We start from the raw sequence: 24,223 nt of genomic DNA, 5'->3' as shown, positions 1-24,223 counted from the left end.
ACACCAGAAAAACATTGTCCATCAAAATCGCGTAAATCAAGCGTCACCCGGAAAAAGGGCGAGACGCCGGACTCGCACAACACCGTCACGACACGGTAGGTCAGTGTATCAGTGCGAATCCGGACGACCGGCGGCGTGTCAGGGGGTGTAAAACGCGTCTCGCCGAATTCGCCAAAAATCCACACAAACGCACCAAACCCACGGAGAGAGGAGCGCGGACCCGAAGGACCGGAACGTCGCGGACGCGTACCCAGAGGACCAGGACGCTGGCACGGCCAAGAAGGGTGGGGGGAGGTCGAGGCTGGGACCGCAAGCTCCGGCTTCCTACGGACTCCGTAAGTGGGAAACCCTTTCGGGCGAAAGCGGGCGCCGGTGGTGGGGATGGCGATAGTCGTTCGGAGCTTTCCAGGCGGGGAGTCGAAAAATAAAACGACCAAACTAATCCCGACTGCAGTTCTGCAGCGAACGGTCGCATCCACTTGCAGCGGACAGACGCACGCGTGCCTCGCCGCTTTTTTTTCATTTTTTCCGTTCACGCTCATTTTCCGTTCCGTCGGTGGTGTTTTCGATTTTTGGGTTTCCGATACGTGCCGTCCGTGTCCGGTCGCTTTTTCTTACGCGACTAAGGTCTTTTGATGGTATGCGACATGGATGCCATGCAGACGACGACGGCCTGTGCGAACGACGAACCGCGCTCGACGACGAACAACAGTGCGGACGCGGCGGCGGTGGCGGCGGCGGCGGCATCGGCGGTCGTGGCTAACGCGACGCTGCCCAACACGCCGGCTAACTGTGCCAGTTCCAGTTCGAGTGCCAGACAATCGCCGAAGGTTTGCATCACGCCCGGATCGTCGTCGTCGTCGATGACGGCGTCGAACGCTATCCTGCTGCAGAGGAACTCGCTGTCGCCTTCGGTGCCGAGGAAGATCATCAGCAAAAACAACAACAATACCAGTAAGTTTTGCGACGCCAACAGTTTCATGGTCCGGGGGTACGATACACTACATATGGCACCCTTTTTTCTTTAACTGGCACTAGTTTTAGCGTTTGCGGATGTCGGTTCTTTTTCTAATAACACGATTATGTTATTAAATACTTATAATTGTGTTTCTTTAAAATATTTTTTTATTAGATTATTGATTTTATTATTTTATTATATTATTCAAACAAAACCATTTAATAATTTATAATATATTTATACATTTATTTCATATTTTTAAATATATTTTCTAATTAATATTTTAATACATTTGTACAATAAATAAAAGTATTCATACTACAAAAACTAAATTATATTAAAATTAACTTAATTAACTAGATAAATTCAATTGTAATAGTCTTGAAATTTTAATACACTGATAAAAATTAATTTCTTTTATTTCATTTCATTTATAAAAAAAAAATAAAATTATTTGTATTTTTTATACTAAATTAAATATAAATGTATTAAATATCCGCTTTAATTCGTCTTATTAATGAATGCATTTTTTAAATGTTGTTGTTCATATTTCTTATTTGAAAATGTAAAAATATGTATTATTAAATTTAAATGTATTATCCAGTTAGATTCGTACTATTGATTAATAGTGTCTTAATAAAAGTATAATAATAATAATAATACTCTTTATATTATTAGAAAATGTAAAAACTATTCTTAAATTTTAATTAAAAATTCATTTAAATCCATATTGTTAATTAATAATCTTAACTGAAAGTAATTTTTCTTATTTTATTTGAAAATGTAATAAATATTCTTAAATTTAAATTTATTATTTATTTATATTCGTATTGTTAATTAATAAGGTTTCTTAATTAATGTTCATGTTATAGAAGCAAAATTATATGAAAATAAAAGTAATATTATTTCTATTATTTGAAAATGTAATAAGTAATCTTAAATTTAAATTTATTATTTATATTCTTATTATTAATTATTATGTTTCTTAATTAATGTTCATGTTATACAAATGAAATTATATGAAAACGAAAGTAATATTTCTTATTTTATTTGGATATGGAAAAAGTATTCTTAAATTTAAATTTATTATTCAATATATTTGTATAATTAATTAATAAAGTGTTAATTAATGTCATAGGTATAAAATTATATGAAAATAATAGTAATAATATTGTTTGTATGATTTGAAAATGTAACAAATATTTTTAAATTTAAATTTGTTGTTTATTTGTCCATTAGATTCATATTATTAATTAGTAAAATTTCTTAATTAATGTTCATGTTATATGAATGAAATTATATGAAAATAAAAGTAATATTCCTTATATTATTTAGAAACGTAATAAGTATTCTTAAATTTAATTTTTTTTACTCACTTAGATTCTTATTACTAATTAATAAGGTTTCTTAATTAATGTTCATATTATTGGAAAATAAAAGAAATATTCTTTATTTAATTTGGAAATATGATGAAGTATTCTTAAATTTAAATTTATCGTTCATTTATATTTGTATTATTAATTAATAATGTTTCTTAATTAATGTTCATGTCGTAGATATGAAAATATATGAAATTAATAGTATTAATATTTTTATATGATTTGAAAATGTAACAAATATTCTTAAATTAAAATTTATTATCCATTTAGATGGATATTATTAATTAATAAAAATTTTTAATTAATGTTCATGTTATATGAAAATAAAAGTAATATTCTTTATATTAATTGAAAATTTAATATGTATTTTTAAATCTAAATTTATTTATTAAGATTTATTTATTCATTTTGATTCGTATTATTAATTATTAAGGTTTATTAATTAATGTTCACGTCTCAGAAATCAAATAATATGAAAATAAAAGTAATATTCTTTATATTAGCTGAAAAATTAATGTGTATTTTTAAATATAACTTATTCATTTAAACTTATAATTAATTAGTAAAGGTAAAGTTCATGACACAGAAATGAAATAATAAGAAAATAAAAGTAATATTCCTTATATTATTTGTAAACGTAATAAAATTCTTAAATTTAAATTTATTAATCATTTTCAATAATTAATAAAGTTTCTTAATTAATGTTCATAATGTAGAAATAAAATTACACGAACATAAATTAAAATTAAATTTGTTCAGTTTCATTGTTATTAAGTAGTGATTTTTTTTAATGTTACTTAAATGAACAATAATTTAGCTGCAATAATAATATAAAAAATAGAAGTTATATTCCTTATTTTGGTAATGTAATATTCTTATTTTTAAATTTATTAATAAGTTTGGATTACAATTATTAAATAATTTATATTTATAGATTTGTTTAAATATAACATTAATAATATCTAATATCATTTTATTTATATATTTATACATACAAATTGAGTCTATTTTATATTTCAGTATAAAAAATACTTTTTAAAAATGTAATTAATAACTTGAATAAACAATATATGTTTTCAATAATTGTGTATATTTTATTGTTTATAATATAATTTTTCTATATAATTATGAATATGAATAAATTTAAATTATTTACTTATTTAATGGGATTATTAATTGATAAAATTAAAATTGATTTATGGTTAACATAATTAGTTTTCCAAAATTGTGCATACTTAAAGTTATCTGGTAAACTTTTACATATTACATTTTAATAAAATTATTTAACAACTATTTAAAATTCTACCCATTTATAAATCCTATTATAATATTTTTTAATTATATTCATGTGATTCAATAAAATAAATTAAAAAATATTAAATTCTTTATTAAAAATAAATAAAATTAATTTACATTATTTTATACAACAAAAAAAAAACTTTTGCTCAACTAAAAAAATTGTAATTATAAAACTCCTGTTATTAATTAATAAAACTAAAATTATAAACTTGTAGTATTATATATTCGAGTAAAAATAAATTTAATACATGCTGGATATTTTCGTTTTGTTTAATTTTCGGTTAAACATGATAAAAATTCACTTTATTAATTTAATAGCACGTAATATTCTTTCGGTCTCAACGTCCTCCGGGGGCACGAAAGTAGTGAACTGCAATCCTACATACAATATTAACAGTTTAATTATCCCTAAACCTACAAAAATATCGATTTGATGTTTAAGATAACAATCGCCTTAAAAGTTACATTTACTTACTTATTTTGAGAAATTTTTTCAAGTGGCTGGAGGTTATGAGACGCATTGTTAACAGCGAAAGAACAAAAATCAATGTGAGTAATGCCCGAACAGATTCTCCTATCGGCAAATTTTTACTCATTGTTCCGTCATGTCTCACGGACGCCGATAAAATTCCCTGGATCATTGTAATGTGTACATCTAAATTTGTTTTTTTTTTTTCATTTTACACGTCTTGTACAATTTTGTTAGACAGTAAACACGCGTCAAATGAAGGGCGAAAGTTACGTCACCATCCAATTACCCAATTGTCATATTGTACAACGGTAAAAATAAAAAATTTCATTTTTGGGAAACAGTTGACGCTTCAGGAATTATAAATAGAAAGTCAGTCACAGATTACTTGATACCTTGCAGTTTTTAATGCAATACGAGCTAAAAAAACTTTAATTATTAACCGGACTGAATCCATTATGTTTGATTTGAATTTTTAAATGTCAGAAAGTGAAAAAATTGCTGTTTTTTACTCCCCACATCAAAAACACTCGTAATGGTTTAAAATTAATTAATTTCATGCAAAAAACTTGGCAAAAACTTTAGTTTTATTGTAGTTAATTTTGTGATTTATTTGTTGATGGGATTGTCATTTTATTTTTGCCATTATTGGTTAATGGATTATTAAAGAAAACTAATTTAATTTATTTTTGAACTATAAATGGACACACTAATCTATTGTACAATTTTTAGACCTAAATACGTTTGATACAGAAATTGGCCAATTTATTGTCTCATAAATTACTGGAACATTTTTCTTTTACTTTCTAGTAACTTTTGATACTACCAACTTATAAGTAAAGTTTGTTTACAAATATATACAGGTTACGTATATTAAAATAATCTAACCTATAAATAAACATGTTGCCAGCACTGACTATAAATTGGTATAATATTCAAATTGTTGCCAATATAATAAATTTTACTACATTTTAGAAACTTTATAGTGTTACGTAATTCTTCTACTCCAAGTTACTATTATATAAACTTGCTTTACGCAAATAAAATTGAAATAAAATTTTAAATTATTTTAATTAAAATTTACGTTCAATTTTAATGAATAACTAGTTTTTATATTATAAATAAAAATCAACAAACGTATTAAATTTACAATGACTCACTTGTTCAAGTTTGGTGGCAACAATTTTCATATAAAAATTAAATTGTTTACTAACAAAAATATTTTATAAATAAAATACATTATTCAGTTTATTATTATTTATAAAATAATAAATATATCAAAAATCAAGTAATTCTTACATTAATTCATAATTATATAATAATACGTATAATATTTTTATATTTATAATTTTTAGTATTATTTTTTTAAACATTTATTTTTTATTTTAAAATTTATCTTAAACTACTTTTTTATAAATTTGAGAGATTTGTATAATAAATAGAATTTAATTATATATTTAACAGAAAGTTAAAAAATAAATAAACAAATTTTAAGGGTAAATTTTGACAAAAACTAACCTAATTATTTGTATAAACCAAAATTATTTGTAATTTTAGATTAAAGTAAAAGTATTTTTAAAAATAAATATTCTAAATTCTAAATAAATTTATTGATTCTTATTAATATATAAAAAATTAAAATTAAGGAAATATAAAGTAATTTTTAAATTAATTAATAATTATGAAATAATATGTTAATGTTTTATAATATTTTTATTATTGTGAGAAAAATTAACCCAGTTATTTGTATAAACCAAAGTTATTTGTAATTTTAGATATAAAATAAAAGTATTTTTAAAAATAAATATTCTTATACTTAAAATTATTATTTAGGTTATTTTGTATTATAAAATAACAAATTTGAATTTATTGATTTAGTATTCTATAAAAAAAAAACTTAAAAACTAAGAAAAAATAAAGTAATTAATTAGTAATTTTGAAATAATATGTTAATATTTTATAACATTTTTAATATTCTTTGTATAAACATTTATTTCCTATTTAAATAGAATTTAATTATATATTTAACTGAAAGTTCATGTTAGGAAAAATAAATTTAGATTATTGATTCTTAGTTATATATAAAATTTTAATAAAATTTCAAATTATTTTAACTTAATTTACATTTAAATACTTTGTTTGATACAAAATAAAATGAATACAATTTAATAATTATCAAAGTTTACTATTAATTTATTTACTGCAGAAATCTATAAATTCTTAAATAAAATATTTCGTATATTAAAAACGCTGATAAATATTACAATTAATTAATTTTAACTAAAAAAACTGGACAAAAAAACTCAAGTTTAGTGTAGTGATTTATTTGTTGATCGGATTGTCATTTAATTTTTGCCAATAATTAATAAATTATTAACCAAAAAACCCAGACATTTTGTGGAAGTATTTAAAAACAAGTCGGTGGACTTTCTAATGAACGAAACAAAACAAAATAATAAAATAAAAAAAAAAAAACAGTCGCGTCCAGTTGTATGTTGCCAGGCGAAAAATTCGTGCAAAACGCAAATCTATGACCGGAACAGGAAACCGCGCACAAAGACCCGAAATATGATCCGTACGTCATAATTTGTGAAACAAAAGACCGAAAGACGGGGAGGGAGAAGGGAGGAGAATACATATATAAAAAAAAATCATCTGAATATTCGCCAAAGAGACAAAAGACAGAGGAGAGTTTTCAAGACGAAAGCGACACATTCAACGCGACTAAAAATGGTATCGTATATGTGTAATTGAATTCAGTGATGTTTCTTATGGCCTGTAAAGCCCGTCTGTAATTGTTAAGTGCTATACAACTGTAGGTATTTGTCAAAAAAACTACAGGTTAGGTGAAGTTAACACTGACAAAAACGGTCTTGTACCGGCATGCCTTCGCTGCTATATCGACGTACACTCAGGACCAGAGAGAGCGCACATAAATAATTATAATAATCGAAGATCCGTGCCGGGCCGGATTAACGCGGTGGTTTTGTCACTTCGCACATTTTTGCCGCCAAAAACGGAGGTTTTGGAATAGCTGGGTGAATCCCCGAATCAATTTTTCTTTAATTTGTGCCAAATTTTGCTGAATTTTTGTTTTAATTAAGTTCTGGTTTCGTTGGGTGAATCCCCGAAATAAGTTCTTTGAATTTAAGTTAAATTTTGTTTGTTTGTTTTTTTTTTAATTGTTGTTTATTTGTCACTTATAAATCTAGTAGGTTGTTCCCAATACGATTTAAAGTGATTTGCTTAATAATAAATAAAATCACTTTCTGAAAATTAAGGATGTTACTAATGGATCCAAAAATGCAAATAAAATTGAGTATAGATCAATTTTTATCAAAATTTATTGATATTTTAAAGCATATAAATCGAAATCTTGATAAATGATATTTTGAATAACTAGTTTTTATATTATATCTGCAAATTAATAAATTTTAATTTATAACACAAATGAATAATTTTATTTTATATAATTAAAGTGAAAATAAATAGAAAATAAAACCAAATATTAAATGAATCAATTTTTTATAGAATTAGTTTGTTATAACTTTTTATTATAACAATTTTATTAACATAATTTTGTTATTTATTATTAAAAATCAAAATAAATAATGATTTTAAATTTACATTTTTCTCAAGTTAAGAATATTTTGTATTAAAGGTTATAAATAATTTTATTAATAATAAATTAAAATTATTATAACTGGAATGTTTCTTCACATATTTTTTGTATTAAAAATATCTCTAAAACGTATAAAATTTCAGTTTCAGATAAATTTAAAAATAGGATATGAATGTTTGTAAAAAGAATACTAAAAATAATTAACATGTTATTACTTCATAATCAATTTAAAATTACTTTATTTTTCCTAGATTTTAATTTTTTTATACTATAAGAATCAATAAATTTAAATTTATTATTTTATCATCGAAATAAACTGAATAATAAATTTTAAGTATCAGAATATTTATTTTTAAAGATACTTTTATTTTATGTCTAAAATAACAAATAATTTTGGTTCATACGAATAATTAAAAACTTTTCATCAGAACTCATTCCTAAAATTGGTTTGTTTATTAAAATTATTTCTTTCCTAAACATGAACTATTTATTAAATGTATTTATCATACAAATTTGAAAAAATAAAGTATAAAAAAGTAATTTAAGTAAGATAATTTTAAAAATAGGAAATAAATAATAAATAAAAAATTAATAAAAAATTAAAAAAATATAAAAATTTTAATGTTCCAATAATTATTAATTAATTTAAAAATTACTTTATTTTTCCTAGATTTTAAAGTTTTTTAAATTCTATTAAGAACACATTTAAATTTATGATTTTGTTATATGAAATAAAGTGAATAATAATTTTTTAGTATAATATATTAAACTTCTTTTATTTTATGTCTAAAATTACAAATTATTTTGATTTGTACTTTATTTTTCGTAGAATTTAAACTTTTACAATATTTAATTTTAGATTCTTTTATTTTATCTAAAATTTTTCAGAACAAATACCCAAAATTTGTTTATTTATTAAAATTATTTCATAGAAACCTTGTAAAAATAATATTCAATCACGAGATTTGTTTAAATAAGAAATAATTAATAGAATAAAACTTGTAATTTCAAAAAAAATCTAGACCTGGAGTCACATATTTCTAAAATATTAGTAAATGTTATTAAATTGGCAGCAATTCGTGTATTATACCAGTTTTTCGTCAGTGTTGCCAACATTTTTATTTTTAGGTTAGGTGTCGTCCAGTTTTTTGCTTAAAATTAATTATCGTAAACAATTAATGTGGGAGGTCAAAAACAGCAATTTTTTTCACTTTGAAAATTTAAAATATGTAATTTCAAAAAAAAAAACTTGTCGAGGAATCACATGTGTTTCTAATATGTGGTAAAATTTACTAAATTGGTAGCAATTTGTGTATTATACTATTTTTCGTCTGTGCTGGCAACATATTTATTTTTAGGTTAGGTTATTTTAAAATATGTAACTTACCAACTAAAGTTGATGGTATCAAAAGTTACTAAACAATTATTAGAAAAATGTTTTGTCTTCTAATAATTTATTAGAAAATAAATTGGCCAATTTCTTTATTACAAATATATTAAGGCCTCAAAATTAAAATAAACTAGTGGAAGTAAAGACTACTTCACAAATAAATAAATTAAATAATTGTTAACAAAAATAAAATGACAATCCCATCAACAAACAAATCACAAAATTAAATATAATAAAAATAATGTTTTTGTCCAGGTTTTTACCTTGTATTATACCGTTTTTTCGTCAGTGCTGTCAACATCAATTTTTGGCAGTTTTAGACATCAATTTAATCTAATTTTCGATAAATTTTTAAGTTGTTATTGTAACCTACATTTGTTTGTAATCAAACTTTGTTTATAAGTTGGTGTATCGAAAGTTTCTTGAAAATGGTCAAAAAATATTTGTTTTATTTTTCAGTAGTTTCTTAGATAATAAATTGTCAGATTTTTATATTAGAAATAACAATAAATTGATGTGTGTAAAACATAAAAATCGATTATAGATATTAACAGAATCAAAAAGTTGAGAACGAACCGTTTTTAAAGGATCAAAATGCAGTTTACGAAGCGATGTTTATGGCCGCGAGTGTACACGGAGTCTTGAGCTAGCTATGAAATCGGTCTGACCGCCGAATAAAAAGTGTCTCGAGCAGTTTTTACCGGGCGCAATGGTTTTTTTGCCGATCGGCCGGGCTTCTCGTCACGGACGACTTTTTTCCGTAGAAAATTTTCGTGCCGAGAAAAACTAAGATATCGATTTGATACCCGCCACCGAAATTGAAGTAGGCATTCCGCCGGTTGAAAAACAGCCGCCGCAAAAAGTTGCCCGATGTGGAAGCTGTATGCGTTATTAAAAAAAACCCAACCCATTTTATGTTCTCAGATAGCTCAGAGATGTATTATGGTCGGCCAGGTACTGGGAATTAATATTGATACGTTAACTTTAAATTAAAAATAAATTATTGGACGGTACGACGAATATTTATCGGCAAGAAACCGACGCTGAAAACTCTTCTATGATTATTGATACGCTTTTTATAAATTACGAGCCGTTTACAGGAATAAATGCCCGCTTTTTGCCGTCGCAGCGGCAGCGCTCTTGGGAACTAGACTAAAATTATAATAATCCCAACAAAACGGACCGGCAACAATAAACAATTAGTCCGTTACGGACCAAGCAAAAACGCCGAAGTACGTTACACTGCCACCGGACTGCCACCGGGGCACCGCTCACAATTGGTAAACTCAAAATCGCACCACCATACAAAAAAAAAATTGGTCCCCGAAGGGGGTTAGTAAAAATAATATGGCACCCAGTTTTCGACAATAGGACTCGGAGTTTGGGCGGGTTTGGCCCGCTGAACGATTTGCCAAATACCTGCACTCGGTCCGGATTGGTGCCGGGGCGACGGGTGGGGTGGCACCCCTTCGACCCCACGACCCCACGGACGGTACCTCTCGGCTTCCCCTGGATTCGCGTTTTTTTCGACGGGACCGGGCAAAAAACGCCAACCCTTTCAACTTGACTGAGGTCAGTTTGAATAATAAGTAGATGAGAGTCTTAAGTAATATGGGAACAGTGTTTTTTTTTGTCTTCGGTGATGATACTTTTTGTAGGTAGATGAAGCTGTGAGAACGTTTTTTTTTTCATACGACCAAGTTTTTTCTAATTGAATTTGCATAAGAAGATGACGAGTTGTTTTGAATCATTTTTTTTTTCTGAAGATTCTTTCGTGAGAACTGTGGTTTTGTTACAATTACATTTTTTTGTTCAACTAAGATTAAATGAAAAAAATGAAATTATATGACGCCAGAATAAATAATTTATACAAGAATTTGTAATTTTAATTATTTTTTATACATTTATTTTTTTGTCAGATTATTTTGTTATATTATTCTACTTGAATTCCGATAAAATTAATAACACTAAATATTGTTTATAATATTTATAACAATAATATAATAATAATTTATACAAGAATTTGATGATTACTCTTTAGTCATTTTTTTGTCAGATCCTTTCGTGAGAAAAATGATTTTGTTACATTTTTCCATCCAAATTCTAGTGAAATTAAAAACAGTAAACATTGTTTATAATATTTATAACAATAATATAACAAATAATTTATACAAGAATTTGATGATTATTCTTATTTTTGTTATATCCTTTCGTGAGAAAAATGATTTTATTATATTTTCCCATACAAATTCTAATAAAATTAAAAATACTAAACATTGTTTATAATATTTACAATAATATTAAAATAAACAACTTGTTAAAAGATAATTATTTTTAAATATTTCGTTTTATTAAATTTTTCTATAAGAAATGTGTTTTTGTTATACTTTTCTATTTAAATGCAAATATAATTAAAAACATTAAATGTTGTTTATAATATTTATAACAATATTAGAATAAATAATTTACACAGGAATTTGATGATTACTCTTTAATCATTTTTTTGTTGGATTTCTTTGTGAGAAATATAAGTTTGTTATATATTTCCATTCAAATTCTAATAAAATTAAAAATACTAAATATTATTTATAATATTTATAAAAATATTAAAATAACCAACTTCCATAAAGATATAACCAGTTTTAAATATTTCATTTTGTTAGATTCTTTCTTAAGAAATGTTTTTGTTACACTTTTCCATTTAAATGCACAAGAATTTATATACACAAAAATTTAGCGATTATTTTTCAATATTTTCTTAGATTATTTCATAAAAAATTTACTTTTATTACATTTACAGTTTTAATTAAATAATAAATAAAATGCACCAACATTGTTTTTGACAAAAATAATAAAATAAACGCATAATACAAATTATTGTTTTATTATTTATTTATTTATTTTAATTCGATAATATTTTAATGTTTTTTAATGAATAAAAAAAAACTACAGTATATAATTAATGCATAAAATAAAAAAGTAACTAATAAATAAATAGAAGAAGATTGAGTTATTTTAAATATTGAAAGTTCCATTATTTATTTGTGTTCTTTGTTTGTTCATTTTTTAGTAATTATGTGAAATTTATTTTTTTTTTCCGGTTGCTCCCAAAATAGATGCACGTTAACATTTAACGCATGAACGTAGTCGGCGTTACATAATTTGGGCCAGCATAAAAAATTAATTAAACATTTCGTGGTGGACCCGATAAAAATAATAATAATGGTACACAAATCTAATTTTCCGAACGGTACCACGACAATCATAATACGTCTTCTCTCTCTCTCAATTTTTTTTTTTCGGACGAAGTTTATTAAGTTTTTGCCGGATGATCCCATTAAATCTCAATATTTACGTAAATAAAAAAAAAACCGAACGTAGTCAGACACCATAATATCCCGGCAGACAAAAAACCAGATTGCTGCATGTTACCATAACAAAAACTGGCCACTTATTTCAAAATTCAATTTTGAACTCGAATAATTTTACCACGGTTATGTAAATTTGCCGAACGCGATTCGCTAAAAGGTTAACACGGATTTAAACAAATTTTATTATTTAGCGGACAAGTTTTTTTATGCATGGTATGGCACTAAAAAAAAAATATATACGTGTCAGATGTGTCTAGATCGAAAACGGGGGGCCCCCTTTATTCTGATCAAATGTTCACCTTGTTTCGTTTCCAAAATTATGTTAGGTTAAAAAAAAAATATTATTTTTTTATTGTTTTTATTTGACAAAGGCAAAAACGTCGAAATTTTGTTTAAAACACGTCAAAGTTGTTTTTATTATTCATGTAATTGAAATTATAAAAATTGCTATAAATTTTGTTTTAATATTTATAGCAACATATTTTTTAATTATTAATAAAAAATAATTTTCTTATTTTTTACTTTTACCTAATCTAAAACTAAATAAATTAATTGCCATTAATTTTAATTAAAAGCTTTTATTTCATTATTTATCCAGTTATTGTACTGAATTATAAACAATCTATAAAATAAATCAAATTTAGTTTTTTAAACAGGAACATTTTGATGTTTTTACCTGATAAAGACCGAAATTAGTGACAAATAAAAACAATTTTAAAACAAGAAACTATTTTTTAAACTTAATGGGTGATTCACCCAAGTGATTCATTACAGCTTTTATAGTTTATTCAGATTCTCTTAAAAATATATGAAATTAAAAATGATGAGCATCCTTAAACTAATGATGATTAGTTTTCAGTCGTTTATTTTGTCACAAATGAAGCTTTGTTATTGTAAACTTTTATTTGTCTGAAAATAAAATAAAAGCCATCAAATATTGATTTTATTATTTATAATAATGTAAATATACATATTAATTAATATTTTTACATTTTTTAATTATTTTAAATAACTAAGAAGTATTATTTTTATTCATACTTAAATAAATAATACAAATATATATTTTTTTAAATTTATATTCGTTTTTATTATTTTACCTAATCTAAAAATAAATGAATTAATTAATTGCCATTATTTTTAATTAAAAGCTTTTATTTCATTATTTATTTATTTATTTATTCAGTTATTATACTGAATTATAAACAATCTGTTAAATAAATCAAATTTAGTTTTTTAAACAAGAACATTTTGATATTTCTACATGATAAAGACCGGAATTAGTCACAAATAAAAACAATTTTAAAATGAGGAAGTATTTTTTAAACTTAATATTCATTAGACGTTTATAGGCCTCTTTTTTCAGATTATTTTAGACATATTAATTAAAGAACACACTGGAATAATGACAAAAAACAATTTTAAAACAAGGGAGCTTAATATGCAGGGTGATTCATCTACATGATTCTATGAGTAAATATTTTTCTCAAAAACAAAAGAATATAGGAAGTTTTAATTATATTTAAATGAATCTATTTGAAAAAACAAAGCTAACGTCCCTTCCGGTTAAACCTTTTTTGTTTTTCAAAAATATTTTAGAAAAACAACTAATTTCAAACTATAACCACAGCCAAAATTCCAGATTGATATTTTCTGTTACTTCTCTATAAACCTCTAATGAATCAATTAGGTAAATCACCCTGTATATTGTATGAGAGCCTTCTATCCTACTGGAATTAAAAAAGTATAGTTAATTGACAACACAGTAGTGATGTATATTACGTGGGCGTCGGATTTGGTAAAATGGTGAGCAATTGCAACATCCGGTTAGTGAAAATGCGCCCTTGAAGGTCCGTCAATTGCGAAGGGGTCCCGGGTCCGCACCCTCGACGCGCACACAATGCCCCTCCGACCCCCACCCCGCTCCGCTTAGTTTTATACCTGTCTAGTTTTTATGACCGGCCCGGCATTGCATAATTAAACATTTTTTTCCGCGTACCGATGAAAAAAAAAATTATATCTCTAGTTAGTGTGAGAAAGGATTTGGAGACTTGCCGAAGGTCCGAATGAAAAAAACAATGCGTCTTCGGCGCGATGTACCTGGTCCTCCTTTTTTTTATAGTGGGTGCTTTGCGGGGAATATTCAAATGTTGTGTTGACATATCGTGCCCTTGCATATTAAACAGACCCGTACCTTCTTGATTTTTTCTATAGTTCACACGAAAAGATGACCCTTTTTATTTCTTGGGCTTTCAAAAAATAATCATCCTCTAATCACTTGTGGTTCGGGAGCTCGGATGACTTGTTGAATATTTTTCGGCTAATTAATCCAAACGGTGGGAAATCCGGGAAGTTTTACTAAACGGATAATCCCACAATTTTTTTATTCAAATAAGTGGAGGAATGGGAAAACCTTAGCAAATGATAATTAGGTATGTAGGTATCGTGATATTTATGCTTTAATAATTATCGATTGATAATTACTTCAAAATCGATTATAAAAATTAACAATTACTTTCCCTTGATAATTTTACGTGATATTTATGACTTGATAATTATGTCAAGATCCAATTCCCAGAATAATTATATGATATTTATGCCTTATTAATTATCAAATGATAATTACTTCAAAATTTATATTTCCCCAAAATTAGTCTAATTATAAATTTGACAATTGATTGTCTTTGACAATTATGTCAAGATCAAGTAAGAATTTGGATATCGCCAAAAAGTCGTCTTTAATAATAATCTTAATAAATATCAATTGATAATTACTTTAAGATTATTGAAGAATTTTTTATTCCTCCAAAATTCGTTTAAATAAAAATATTTCATATCAAATAAAAACAATTGTAGTGATATTTGTGCCTCGATAATTATGATTTTGGCAATTATTTTTCCCTGATAATTATGTCAAGATCTAATAAGAATTTTTCTGTTCCCCAAAAAATTTTCAAAATAAAGAAACTTAAGTCAAATAAAGGAATAAATTATATAGATTTATAATAACCATGAATTCATTAATAACTATGATATTTATGCCTTAATAATTATCATTTGATAATTACTTTAAGATTGTTGAAGATTTTTTATATTTCCCCAATAATCATCTAAAAAAATACCTCAAGTCATTTAAAATCTGTATAGTTACATTACAATTAAAAATAATTATAGTGATATTTGTGCCTCGGTAATTATTAATTTGACAATTATTTTTCCCTGATAATTATGTCAAGGACAAGTAACAATTTTTCTGTTCCCCAAAAAGTCGTCTAAATAAAAAAATCCAAGTCAAATAAAGGAATATATTATATATTTATAATAACCAGAATTCACTAATAATTATGTGATATTTATACCTTAATAATTATCACTTGATAAGATTTTTTATATTCCCCCAATATTCGTTTAAAAAATAATAAATTCCAATTCAAATAAATAATGTTTATTACATTTAAAAATAAATGTAGTGATATTTGTGCCTCGATAATTACGATTTTGGCAATTATTTTTCCCTGATAATTATGTCAAGATCAAATAAGAATTTTTCTGTTCCCCAAAAAGTCGTCTAAATAAAAAAATCTAAGTCTGATTATTATGTCAAGATCAAGTAAGAATTTTTCTGTTCGTCTAAATAAAAAAAGTCAAATAAAGGAATAAATTATATAGATTTATAATAACCAAAATTCATTACTAATTATATGATATTTATGCCTTAATAATTATCAATTGACCTTTTAAACAAACTAAATAAATAATTTTGATTTCATAAAAATTATCAAAAGCTCATTACCTGTTGGAGTTTTTAAAAACTAATCGTACTCTAACCACTTCTGCTTTATATTGGAAACATTTGTTGAATATTATTCGGTTAATTAATTGAACCGGTGGTAAAACAGGAAGAGTTATTTAAACAGATAATTGTAGAATTTATATATAATTGTTGAAGAATTTGCAAATAACAGATATACGGTATGTATAAACAACGTTGAGAAACTGGTATAGTGAATTTTCTTGAGATTATACACGAGGAAGCAATTACTGTATCAGTGAAATTTAATAAAGCCACTTTTTACAAGAAATTTCTATATTCATAAAAACTTGATTTATCTCATATGTTATAAATTGAGAATTTCATATTTTTTCGTGGCCGTATGAACATCTGTTGAATATGAAATAATTTTTAATGGCAAAAAAAGGCATAACAATATTATTTCCCACGAGTAGAAAAATGCATAGACAGGTATTTCTGCCTTGCGCAGCACGGTTATTGAAAAAAGTCACCCAAACATTATTGCAGACGATGCAGAGTGCAACGACAATTGAAGAATCAATAAAAATGCAGGTCAGGATTTAAAATGACCCACACAATTTTAAAAGCCGTCCACCACATTTCACTACGTATTTCTTAGATAATTTTACTCCTCATTTACTCCTTCCAACGTACAGGACGAACAAAAACTCAACAGCAACAATTTCTTTTCAGTATTTCCTACGTCGTACCCAACCAACCTGGCCGAACTGCAATTATACAGGGTAATGCAGAACGCATCTCTCTTGCTTTACTACGACACACTGCTGGAGATGGGCGGCGACGACGTGCAGCAGTTGTGCGACGCCGGCGAGGAGGAGTTCCTGGAGATCATGTCGCTGGTCGGCATGGCCTCGAAGCCGCTGCACGTCAGACGGCTGCAAAAATCGTTGCAGGAATGGGTCACGAACCCGACCAAATTCAAAATGCCCCTGATACCGGGCGAGGACTTCGAACTGGAACTGTCCAGTCCTCGTGTCACCAGCAATCACGGTTTTTATTCGGTGGACAGTGGTGACAGCAACCGTACCATGTACTCCCCGTCACCTGGTGATATATGTGCCTTACCTCCAGTCTCAAGTCCAGGACTATCACTCAACAAAAGGTAACTAGTCGTCTAGCCGTTTGGTAGTTTTTAAATAGTAGTAAATTACACTTGTTATATAAAATAACATGTCGTATACATGGTACTACTTGTAGATGCATTGTATAAAAAAATTAGTGATACTCATGCCTTGATAATGTCGTCAAACACTTTTTATATTTCTCTAAAATGGACTTAAATGAAATGATATTGAATTTAAATAAAAAACTCAAATCAAATATATGAATAAATTGTATAGACTTATAAAAATCAGAATTCGCTGATAATTATGGTGATATTTTTGCCTTAATAATTATTTAATGATATTTACTTCAGGATTGTCCAATAAATTTTAAATTTCACACATAATTGGCCTAAATAAAAAAAGTAAATGAAATAAACAAATTAATTAGACACTTATAAAAAACAGAAATCGCTGATAATTATAGTGATATTATTTTCTTGATAATTACTTAAAGATTGTCTAAGAATTTTTATATTTCTTAAAAATTGGCTTAAATAAAAAAATCTAAACAAAATAAACAAATAAATTATACACTTATAAATGCGGTGATAATTATAGTGACATTTATGTCTTGATAATTGCTTCAATATCGAAGAATTTTTATTTATTTTTACTGAATTTAAATAAACTACTCAAGTCAAATAAATGAATAAATTATATAGATAAAGAATTTTTATTTATTTATATTGAATTTAAATAAACTACTTAAATCAAATAAATGAATAAATTATACAGACTTATTAAAATCAGAACTTGTTTATAATTATAGTGATATTTTAGTTTTTACAATTATCAATTGATAATTACTTCAAAATTGCCCAAAAATTCTTATACATTTCCAAAATTGGTCTAAATAAAAAATCTATATGAAATAAATGAATAAATTATTCACTACACAGCAGATTCGCTGATAATTAGTGATATTTATAACTTTATAATTGCTTTAAAATCAATAAAGAATTTTTATTTAATTATATTGAATTTAAATAAACTACTCAAATCAAACAAATAAATAAATTATATACACTTATTAGTCAGAATTTGTTGATAATTACAGTGATATTTTTGCCTTGATAATTACTTCAAGATTGTTCAAGAATTTTTATACATTTCCAAAATTTGTCTAAATAAAAAACCTAAATGAAATAAATGAATAAATTATACACTACACAGCAGAATTTGCTGATAATTAGTGATATTTATGTTTTGATAATTGCTTCAACATTGATCAAGATTTTTTATATTTCTCCAATATTGTCTTAAATGAAATAAAACCGGTTTAATTATATTGAACTAAAAAAAACTAATCAAATAAACGAATAAATTATACAGACTTATACAACCCAAAATTCACTGATAATTATAATGATATTTATAACTTGATATTTATCAATTGATATTTATTTTAAGATCAATCAATAATTTTTATAATATAAGATAATAAAAGCATATTTTGCTGATAATCATAATGATATTTATGGCTTTATAATTATCAATTGATAATTACTTCAAGATTGACCAACATTTTTTATATTTCTCCAAAATAAACATAAATGAAATAAGAAAATATATTTTATGCCATGTTTTGTCGTTCTTATCGCTTTAAAGTTGAAAAGTATTGAAAAGAAGAGTTCTACAATTTGCTTAAATATGACTTTTTGGTGGACCTAACTTTAAAAAGTTATTAAACATTGTTGAATTATCTTTAAAATAAGAGCAAATTTTGATATTATGGTGTTGTTTCAGGCCTTATTCACCACTAGATCCTTCCTGCCCCCCTTCATCCAGCTCCAGCCCCGGCAGCAGCATGAACGTGCAACTGACACCGACCCTGATGGACAGCCAAATAACGAAACTGGCCGCGGCGGCGGAACGCCTCAGCAAAAGTCTGCCGTCGTTCGAGCCGAAGCCGCACAACACCAAAAAGAAGGTGTGCAAGGAACTGGAACTCGTCATGTCAATGCCGGAGAACGATCCGAGACGCATGGACGAAATACGAAGGTACGCCGCGATCTACGGACGGTTCGATTGCAAAAGGAAACCGGAAAAACCGTTGACATTGCACGAGGTTTCCGTTAATGAAGCGGCCGCCCAAATTTGCAGGTTCATTCCGGCGCTGCTGACCAGGAGGGACGAGCTGTTCCCCCTCGCCAGGCAAGTGGTCAAGGATTCCGGGTGCTACTACTCGAAAACGCAGTAAGTTGTTTTGAAATGTTGTTTTGTTGCGGGCACGTCTAACGCCTGTGTTTACTTTTCCGCAGATTGACCTCGGTGTACATGAGCAAACAGATGAACAGCGACTCGATGGACAGTCGCGGCAGTCCGAGGATGGGGGGACAGGACAACGACGGACCTCCGATGAAGAAGCCGAAAATGGAGCCGACCTCCGACAGCGATGACCAACGCCAGGTCAGGCATATTTCACGACATGTCATGCAAAAACCTCACATCTTTATAAACCTAGAAGATTAAGGGGGTCCCGGCGACGCTTTTAGGCATTATTAACACGCAAAAGCTTACAATGTGCATGCCCTGTAATTATTAATCTGCTTTTGTGCGGTGCTTTGCTTTAAATGGATACTGATTCGCCCAAAAATGATTAGGGATTGTTTTTGTGATATATATATTAATATTAATTTCTAGTCCGTGAACTATACTCGTGTAATTTCTAATCATTTACTGGGTTTATTGCGTATACGCTTAAAGACAATTATTTTAATTTATGTATCTAGTCAGCTTTGAAAGTTTGTTTGTTAAAAGTTGTTGAATAAAAAGACGAAAAACGTTTTATATTAATTTCCAGTGTAATTGAGTGGTGAAGTGATAGGTGATGAAAGTGTGAAAATGTTAAACATGTTTTCAGGAAATTATTTTCAGCAAAACCGGTGACCTGAAGCAAAATCAATAAATTGGTAATGTATAAAAACTACAACATTCAATACATAATCTTATTGCTCTTGTTCAATAGATGGCGGTTGTAATCAATTCAAAACATTTTGTCTTATTTTAACGAATTAACTACTGTGATAGAATATATAATTAGGAAGATTTTCTTACAGATTCCTGTAATTATCTATATTTAAATAGAGTGAAGCTGTATTGTATTATTTTAATTGTCTTTGAGACTTGGTGCTTTGTGCTTTTGCAGGATTTGATATTGAATAAATCATATACCTTAACTTACGATTTTTTATGATACTTATATGATTCATTTAACATCAAAATTTGGTAAGTGCTCATTAACCCAATTATAAATATCAATGTTTATTGTATTTATTTGGCTTTTTTATTTTTAGTATTCAGGTTTAGAATAATGAGGTAAGGTTTTAACGCTTAATGCTTAAGCTTTCGCATGCTTCCGCTAAATCCAGTTACTCATTTACAAATTTAACCGACTAACAACTAACTTATATTTATGTCCTTAGGATTCTTATGAGGATGCAGTCGTTATGAGGACGACTCTGCATTCATTATTTCAAAACAACTCTAAAAATAGTTCTAGGTAGGTCCACATTCAAAAACTAGTTAAACCAGACAATTAAACGCCGTACGTTTTACAGGGGTACACGTAGATCATCATTAGGGGTAGAATTAGACGACACTGAATCGCATTTCTCCTACAGCAACTCTAGTTCGCCGAAGGTAAGACCAGCAACCAACAAGACCACATTCAAAGATTGTCTTTTGTTGCAGTTTGGCCAGGAACAAGACGGTTCACACGTAAGTTGCCACACATCAGTAATGTGACGATTAGGTTTTAATTTAATTTTGTTGCAGCGGAAAATGGAGAACCAAAACGAAAGCGAGGAAGACCTAAACAAGTTCTCGCCGAAAGTGATCGCTGCTAGCGGGGACAACATAATCGCGGTGGCGAATCCTGCCTTAGCAATGTCTCCTGCCATTATCACACCGATTACGCTGAAGGAGTCTCGATCTGACAAGGACTGATGTGACTCGAACTGTAAAATACAGGTTGTCTAATTAAAACGTTCCTGTACCTTATCTATTTTCACGGATATTGTTGAAGGTTAAAATGTCCAAGTTGCCTTTTTTTGTTCCTTATATTGGAAAAGATAATCTATAGTAACATATTAAATTAGGCACCCTGTAGAATTAATACTGTGATTTATAATGTATTTTAAACAAATTTATTAGCGTTGACTGATGTACTCTTTAATTTATTGATAACAAGTTTAAATTAATGATAGTGACTGTTTTTTATATTTTCTTAAGGTGAATTATATTAAATAACCTGTCTTTGTTTGTTTTTTATTAATTAGCTAATAAATTTTTGAGATATATTTTCATAAATTCTTATAAAGTACAATTTTAGATGTTTCAATAAAAACAATCATTTACACTAATTGTTTCATTTATCCCATCATTAAAAAACCATTTGGTAATGGTAAAATACATTTATTAAAAATACAAGAAGATTTAATAGGTACTCAGGTTTAGTATATAATTTGTATATTTAAAATTGAAGATTTATACACAATCAGTGTTAAAACAATACTTTTTAAAACAATAAATACATACAGGATTATTCAAGAATACAAACAAGCAGTAAAATACATCATTTGGATTCAAGACTCCCGCAACAAAATGCGAATTACAGTCAAAACAATATGATGTTTGTTTTTTATCTTATATACAAGATTGTTTTTAAATTGATTAGTTGAAAAAAATATATAAATAATCTTGTATAATTCAGTCAATATCTATAATTGTATAATTTCATAAATTCTGCATCCAATTAGATTTCTGGAGATTTAAACCTGTTTTAAAATCTGGCTGGTTAGACACAGAATTTATGATGGGGTGCTTGAAAATTATGAGAAATTACATAAATTAGAGTTTATAACTAATATTATCACACTGGTTAAACAGGTATTGCCAATTTTTACAATTCAAAGCTTCGGATTAAGTAACAAAATTTGATCACTCAATTAATGTTTTCATATTTTAAAATTTTTTCAATAAAAACAAAGCCAAGTTGTTACACTGGCCACATAATACTGTTCAGATATTCAAAATAAACCGTTCCTGAACAATTTAAAACAAAAATATCATCTAACTGGTAGCTATAACATAATTAGATCAGAACATTCGTTTAAAACATTATTGTAAATTTTATCTCAATAAAATACTTTTAAAACATTAAGATAGTAACAATAATTTCTCTACTAACATTTAAAATTCGGTATAAATTGTGTGATCAGAAATGATTGTTCGATTAAAATTTATCATGACCAACGTTATATCTTATTGTTAAGAAATCTCACACCATGCAGTTTTCATGGTCAATCATTTCTGATGACACTGTATCAATTAAATGACTCCATTGTCAGTCTCTGTGTATAATAAAGACTAGGCTTAGAGAATTAAGATTAATAACATGTCATACTTGCTATTACTAATTTAAGAAAGAGTTTACTATTGCTATTTTAAAAATGTAACCAGGCGCATATAAAAATAAAGACTAGAGTTGGAGGAATAAGTTTTTATACAGTGAATTTGTTCAATTTCACTCGTTCTACTCTTGACTACTGTTAAGACAATTAATGTTGATTTAATCTAAAAATATGTAAAGAAATTCTATAGAAAAGTTAAACACAAAAAACTGACATTAGTCAGACTTCTTGGTTCTATATTTTTCTTTGTGACACTTCAGTACAATTTTATCAAAAGACTTGATGTAAAAACAAGAAATAGCGCGAAGTGGTCCCAAAATCATGACTTGTACAACAATATCAAAGAAATTAGTTATGGGGCTCATACCAACACACAGTGTAGTCAGAATAAAACTCTCCAGTCCAATATAACTGAAGAACTGTCCAGTCTGAAACATAAATAACAGTTTTAACTAAACATCTAATAAGTAATAGTGGGTTAGATATTAGATTATGAAAGCAACTTACCAATGCATCATCCAATAACTTTTTAGCAACAACCTCAGGTTTGAACAAACCTCCTGCAGCTGATATTAATTTGGTTTCAGTAGGTTTTGTCTTATTTTCGTTTTCAAAGCCAGGTGTATCTGTATCTGGAGGCAGAGCAAGTGTAACATTGATCCCATAAGGTTTTACCTCCATTTGTAGAGACTCAGCTAGTCCACGGAGTGCAAATTTAACTGATGAATACACAGAGTACCCATACATGCCCATTAGGGCCACTTGCGAGGCCGTCAACACAATTATGCCCTCCTCTCTTGCCTTAAACTTGGGGATGATAGCCTTGATGGGGTACAATGTACCCAAATAGTTAACATTGATAAGTTGTTTAATGTCAGCAGGTGAAAAATCTTCCAGGACCCCACATATGGCCATTCCGGCGCAGTTGACGAGCATGTAAATGGGTCCGACCGTCTCCTCGACTTCGCACAGATTATTTTCCACCGCCTCATAATTGGAAACGTCGACGGAAACTTTTGCTATGATTTGGTCATTGCTGATACACGCCTTTTTCACTTCTTCGTAGGCTTCGTCCAGCTTTTCGATGTTCCTGGCGATTATGGTTACGTGCGCCCCTTCTTTGGCGGCCAACACGGCCACCGACTTGCCGATTCCGCTGGAGCCGCCGGTTATGACAACATGCCTGTCTTTGAGGGATTTACGTTTCGGCGGCGTGAACAGCCTAACCACGCCCGCCATCAGTAGCACCGGTAGGAATAGGAAAACGAACATTTTTCACACTCACATGCGAACTAAACACTAATTTATGTACATTTACAGGCGTTTATTTACCTGTCATCGGTTTACAGACCGCACATGATTTATTCAGAATGGCGACACCAGTGTTGTCAACAGCAACTTAAT

At 27.9% G+C, this 24,223-nt stretch overlaps 2 protein-coding genes across 4 annotated transcripts; one reads left to right on the top strand and one right to left on the bottom strand.

The window, feature by feature from the left end:
* The first annotated feature begins 424 nt into the window (after positions 1-424).
* LOC109600966 (NGFI-A-binding protein homolog) lies at positions 425-21,662 on the top strand. 3 transcript variants are annotated; one of them, XM_049966838.1, is made up of 8 exons: positions 425-954; positions 16,972-17,401; positions 19,152-19,406; positions 19,509-19,601; positions 19,667-19,814; positions 20,831-20,907; positions 20,966-21,125; positions 21,183-21,662. In XM_049966838.1, exons 1-8 carry the CDS (start codon positions 636-638, stop codon positions 21,351-21,353), a joined length of 1,653 nt encoding a protein of 550 aa, XP_049822795.1. In that variant the 5' UTR covers positions 425-635; the 3' UTR covers positions 21,354-21,662. The 3 variants fall into 3 exon arrangements, with proteins under 3 accessions (XP_049822795.1, XP_049822789.1, XP_019872724.1); XM_020017165.2 differs by having other exon boundaries at positions 426-954; positions 19,152-19,601; positions 20,966-21,047; positions 21,099-21,125; XM_049966832.1 differs by having other exon boundaries at positions 19,152-19,601.
* Positions 21,663-21,841: 179 nt separating this feature from the next.
* On the bottom strand, positions 21,842-24,187 carry LOC109601148 (3-ketodihydrosphingosine reductase). The gene is made up of 2 exons (XM_020017377.2): positions 23,327-24,187; positions 21,842-23,247 (listed from the first exon to the last, which is right to left on the bottom strand). The coding sequence occupies exons 1-2, from the start codon at positions 24,089-24,091 to the stop codon at positions 23,035-23,037; spliced, it is 978 nt and encodes a 325-aa protein (XP_019872936.1). The 5' UTR covers positions 24,092-24,187; the 3' UTR covers positions 21,842-23,034.
* Between the last annotated feature and the right edge of the window lie 36 nt (positions 24,188-24,223).

The sequence above is a fragment of the Aethina tumida genome, chromosome 1, assembly GCF_024364675.1.
Source record: "Aethina tumida isolate Nest 87 chromosome 1, icAetTumi1.1, whole genome shotgun sequence".
Taxonomy (NCBI): Eukaryota; Metazoa; Arthropoda; class Insecta; order Coleoptera; family Nitidulidae; genus Aethina; species Aethina tumida.
This window is presented reverse-complemented; position numbering and strand designations above follow the sequence as displayed.